General features: G+C 33.2%; 1 protein-coding gene across 1 annotated transcript; it reads left to right on the top strand.

Moving 5' to 3' along the window:
* Window positions 1-1,272: 1,272 nt before the first annotated feature.
* Window positions 1,273-5,281, top strand: LOC127119915 (F-box protein SKIP31). Its single transcript, XM_051050279.1, has 9 exons — window positions 1,273-1,705; window positions 2,286-2,501; window positions 2,846-2,919; window positions 3,310-3,385; window positions 3,581-3,691; window positions 4,015-4,189; window positions 4,318-4,436; window positions 4,707-4,767; window positions 4,869-5,281. Exons 1-9 carry the CDS (start codon window positions 1,628-1,630, stop codon window positions 4,937-4,939), a joined length of 981 nt encoding a protein of 326 aa, XP_050906236.1. The 5' UTR covers window positions 1,273-1,627; the 3' UTR covers window positions 4,940-5,281.
* The last annotated feature ends 288 nt before the right edge of the window (window positions 5,282-5,569 follow it).

Genomic DNA, 5,569 nt, shown 5'->3' with positions numbered 1-5,569 from the left:
ATGTCAATGAAAGTTTTAGTTACAAAATCATGCCAAAGCTTTGAATCACTAATGTCAACATTAGTTGTCATCTATCATAAAAATAAACAACTTAGGAAATCTATAATAGAGTCCCTCATAGTCATTAACAAGAATAAAAAAAACATAGACATGTTTTATTGAGACATTCTAAACTTAAAGATGATCCATTCGAGTGAATGTGAGATATGTTACATGTGAAGCAATGGTAGGCGCAGCAACAGAAGTAGGTGCAACTGAGGAAGAGGCAGGCTCAGTCGAGGATGAGCCTGGCGCATCAAAATGGGGACGATAGCTATTGTTTTTCATGTTTTTTCAAAATCTCAAACCTAATTACAAACAACCTATCACATCAAACTCAATATTTTGCATCAGACTGCTGAACAATAAACAGTTTCAAACTTTAAACAAGAAATTAGTAACAATAGATCTATATTTTTAAAGAATATAAGGACTGCAATTTTTAGTCTACTATGACACTTTAACTCCACTATGATCAAACACAAAAAACACTAAAGCATGAGTTGTTGTTAGTTGTAGTATTTGAGTGTGGTATGTCATTATCTATTTTGCTGGTCAAGCTCAATCAAATAGAGAAAACTAGGAGTTCGTAGTGGCTCACTAGCTAAAAGCCTAAGAATGCAACAACTCCAATCCCTCTTTAAAAAGAAGACTCTTTAAAAAGAAGACTGCTCAAATTCAATTTCCTTATAATATCCATTCATTTACAATTTTAAATACAACAAATAACATCAACATACAAAACATGATTAAAAATTAAAAATCATTTATCTAGACATCACTCTAAACATGAGTGAAAAGCACTTTCTTATACCCTTATAAACAAAGTGCATAGCACAGTCTTCATAAAACTACGACAATTCAACAACAAGGAAATTAGAAACAACAACTTTGAAAAAAATTGACACAATATACCATATATTCCATGTTAACCTAACAATTCACGGATATTTGAAAAATAAATATCAATCTAACACGTTAGAAAGAAAACCAATCTTACAAATACTGACCTAACAATTAACAATGTCAGATCGCAAACACGCGTTGGATGAAATCAAAAAACTAAAAAACTTAAAAAAAGAAAAATTCAAAACAGAAACATCTTTAACCAGTTTCTGTTTTTTAGTTTTAAAAACTAAAAATTAAAAATAGTTTTCAAAACAAACTTTTAAAAAAATAACTTTCAAACAATTCTTTTTTGTTTTTAAGTTTTTGAAAATTAAAAACTGTTTTAGAAAACCAATTCAAACATGTCCTTATTCCGCTCTCCTCTCTTTTCTTCATTCTATTCCGCTTGTTTGGTTTTGAAATATCCTTCTAACAACAATATTTCAAGACGTCCTTGTGACATTTAGAATTGGACAACTGGACAGCCCATATGCCACATAGAACGGGTCGGGTCGATCCGAAAATCATCCAACCGTTCATTCCATTTCGCACCGAATCATCATCACCATCATCTACCCTCTTCCCGTTACGCTGCGATTCTACAAATTCCGGCGACCGGAGCATTATCTCTTCTCTTCGGTTTCCTAACAATTCCTACAATTCTACTCATCCTCTTCCTTCCTAGGGTTTCTTTGATACCATGACATTTTCCGACGACGAAGACGAAAATCTAGCTCAGTTTCTGGAATCGGAAGTCCTCTCCGAGGCATCTGACAAGGTATTCCAATTATTAAGATTTATTTTCAACGTTTTTTTTGTAATTTATAATATATTGCTATTAGATTTTAACTTAGGGTTTTGATTTGGGGTCCAGAAAGAAATTGCTCATTATTTTCGTTGGTTTATTTGAAATTACATTAAAGAAAATATGAGGTCAAAACAAATTCTGAATGATTGGAGAAAAACCACTTTAATTCTGATCTATATGAACAAGAGGACATACAAAGTTGTGCAAACTATAGGGGATTAAACTTATGAGTCATAGCACGGAGTTATGAGAAAGAGTGATTGAAGAGAGACTAATATAAGAGACTCAAGTTACTGATAATCAGTTTGGAGATCCAGAGAAAAGACATGTTGATTCTGTAGCGAGGAGTATAAATAAGATGGAGGGTAGGCAAATTGTTATTGCAGGAAGAGAAAAATGACCTGGATAGAAGTATGGTATTTGATAGAACATTATGACGTTGTTTGATCATGTAGACGGTTCCATTTAATGTGATACCGGTTTGCTTGTTGCTGTAATTATATTTGAAATTATGGTTTGATGAGTAAAATTTGTGTGACTGTTATTGCAGGAAGAGGAGAATGTAGAGGAACCAAAAGCAAAGAGAAAATGCATAGAAGAGGCTGAGAGTACTAAGCAGGGTGCCAAACAGTGTTCTGGTTCATCATCTGTGCCTAAGAACTACGGTGTCAATAATGTCGTGCTGATGAGAAGGATTGAGACTGGTTCTTTCAGCAAAGTCCCACCAGAACTTTTCCATCACATCCTTAAATTTCTGTCATCTGAGGTTACCTCTTTGCTCTGGTTTTGTGGATTTTGTTTTTCAAATAGAGAGAAATCCCTTTAATTGTTGCTTACTATATGCATGTTTAGATTTACCTTTGGGGGTTCTTTATTGAATTGATTTTTCCTCTAGAGTTGATTCTAGCTTGAAGTTATGATTTTTGTAGATTCTGGCTCAAAACATGATTTTTGTAGATTTTGGCTCAAAACATGATTTTTACATTCAAATTTATTGTTCAACTCATTTTCACATCAAAGTAGAATCAAACACATACTATGTAGATGAATTTTGATGTCTTCTGATTGCCTTGCTATTTGAATCGACTGAGAGTTTTTCGATGGGTGCAGGACCTTATTTCTTGTACATTAGTCTGTAAGTTTCTAAGCTATGCTGCATCTGATGAAGCATTGTGGCGTCGCCTGTAAGTACATCTTGTTTTACCTTACATTTTCAAGTTCTGTTGATAATTGTTGGATATTCAGCATAGGATAGTTTGATTTGGGAATTTGGATCTGTGTCAATTAGCTAGTGTTGAAGCTCTAGTTGACGCATGAGTGCCTGTCCTGTTTAAAGTGGAAGCTGTTGCTTGCCTCTTATCAGCTTGGCTTTGAGGCGTGGGTTCTCCGCTACTTAATTATATATATATATATATATATATATATATATATATATATATATATATAATATATATATATATATATATATATATATATATATATATATATATATATATATATATTTAGTTTGATTTTTACGGTTATAAAAGTGTGAACCATGACTGTGCCTATTGCCATATTCAAAATTTGTTCAGGTATTGTATGCGGTGGGGCCTTCTTCCCCCCACGAGGAAGATAAGGGACTGCCCATGGAAAAAGCTATACATTCAGGTACATGCTCATTTTTGCATACCTATTTTCTTTTGGTTCCTTCATTTTTCTTTGTGATATTAACTGAAATACTTAACTCAGGATGTTAAGCTTATTTTGTCTTTATTCTCCAGTAAACTGAATTTTGAGTTATTATTATTCAGACTTGATTTGTTAATTTGTATGGATCTTGGTATTTGTTCTATGATTATGCAGCGTGATGAAAAGGACATGGACGAACTTGTCAGAAGCTGCCAAAATGAGTTTAAGGAGTACTATATTCAAATGCAAACAGCTAAGAGAAGTCAAGCACCCCATCCTTCACAGGTAGTGCGAGAAACCACTGGATTATGGAACTGTATATTGATATATTGAGATCTTTCCAGCATTCTGAAAAATATGAAATGCTTATTTGCTTTTATTTCTTGGGATTGGAGGTTAGAGAAAGGGATAGAGCTGAAGTTTTTATAGTAATGCATGTTTGTTTTTGCTTGTAAAGTCCCATTGCAATGGGGATTTAGTAGTATTTATCCTATGTTATCTGTATCTTCAATATCATGATCTCTTTTAATCTAAATACTTCATAATAACTCTAAAAATAGCTGTCTCTTAATGATTTATCATTTTCTCCCTTTTTTCTGCGTGTGAAGTTGAAGGATGATAGCATAATTCTTGACAAAACATTAGCTGATCAAGTCTCATCATGGAAAAGCAGCAGGGGCCTCGGTGATACAGTGGTGACTGACCATGCTTGTTCTGGGAAGGCTTGCTCATACTACCAAATTGGAGATGTATTTATTTGTGAGAAAACCGGACAAGTTCATGGTGAGAAACATCATCTATATACTTTAGTCCGATTACAATTTTCAACATTGAATTTAAAATCCTTTGGTCTGGCATAAGCCTATAACTTGTCTTTTTAATAAATGATTTGAGATTATTTTCTTTTCTAGTTTGTGATGAAACGTGTAAAGAAGTAGTTATGGATCCCGCCGACGAGCTTTTGGTCTGTACAATATCAGGGCACTGTTTTGATAGATTATTATCGCCATCTGAAATGGAGCCCGATTTTGTAAGTCTAAATGTCTTTTAATGTAATTTTGCAGGTGTTTTAAATTGTTTAATGACTTACATTAATAATCATGCATGCGCATGTTTATCTTGTGAGGAAAGTTTCTATTATAATCTCAACACTGTTAAGCTTATTTATCAGAATTAAGTTGATCATATCCTTTATATACATTTGCTCATAAAAAAACACATCTTTATATATAGCTTTCTTCCTTTTGGAGATAATTATAGCTTATCTTCCTGATGGTTTCTCATTCATTTGAAATTTCAGGAGCAGCAACAAGGTGTTGCAGCAGATGAGGAAGAACCATTTATGGGATCCGGCCGATTCGGTAAAACTCATTTCTTTTGGCTCTTGATCATCCTGCTTTTAAAACTAGTTCTTACTGTTGAACATGCATCTCCCTAAGACGCTTCTGTTCAATTTTGACAGCACGAGCTTATTTGCTGGGATACAATTGTGCTGATGAAAAGGAGCTTGAACATACTTTGAGGTATTGCTGAACCGCATTTAGCTCTTCTGGAGTGGATGATCACATGTCTCATCCATCATTTACTGAACATCAAATATATTGGATAGCCTTTTCAGTTTCTCGTGGCATAACGATAACTGCTCAGTAACCTTTGGTTTTGTATTATTAGTGGAATGCTTTATGCTAGTAGTCGTACTTTAATACATAGTTGAATCCATTAGAATAGTTTTTCTTGTAACATTACTGCATTCTCGGTCCTGTATGTATTGAAAGTTTGCCAAGAAAATAGGTCACAACAAAACCCATTAAAATAAAGTTTGGTAAGAACATTCAACAATAGACTAATAAAAAGTGATGCATATTTTTATCTTAATTAATAGGACAAATTTTATATGCAGTATCATAAGTATTGTTTTTGCCATTTCTATCTTAAGTATTGTTTTTGCCATTTCTCTCGCAGAGACTCTTGTTATTTGAGGACAGTTTTTTCATAATGCTTTCAAATTATGTGAGTTTAACATTCCATCTTGTAAGTCAATGGTAATACTATTTAATGTAACACTAAAATCACAATAAAATTTCAAGCTTTTGTGCACCTTATTTATTTACTTTTCTTTGCATTGTTTATTATTCTTTCCCTCCGTCTTTTTTTAAGTGTCAT

Source organism: Lathyrus oleraceus, chromosome 2, assembly GCF_024323335.1.
Source record: "Lathyrus oleraceus cultivar Zhongwan6 chromosome 2, CAAS_Psat_ZW6_1.0, whole genome shotgun sequence".
Lineage (NCBI taxonomy): Eukaryota > Viridiplantae > Streptophyta > Magnoliopsida > Fabales > Fabaceae > Lathyrus > Lathyrus oleraceus.
This window is presented reverse-complemented; position numbering and strand designations above follow the sequence as displayed.

What these genes read in the sequence shown, in the direction of transcription:
- LOC127119915 (XM_051050279.1), top strand. Translation starts at nt 1,628, where the DNA reads ATGACATTTTCCGACGACGAAGACGAAAATCTAGCTCAGTTTCTGGAA. An exon ending in TTAAATTTCTGTCATCTGAG is followed by an intron (nt 2,502 to 2,845) that starts GTTACCTCTTTG and finishes CGATGGGTGCAG; the next exon opens with GACCTTATTTCTTGTACATT. An exon ending in TATGGGATCCGGCCGATTCG is followed by an intron (nt 4,768 to 4,868) that starts GTAAAACTCATT and finishes CAATTTTGACAG; the next exon opens with CACGAGCTTATTTGCTGGGA.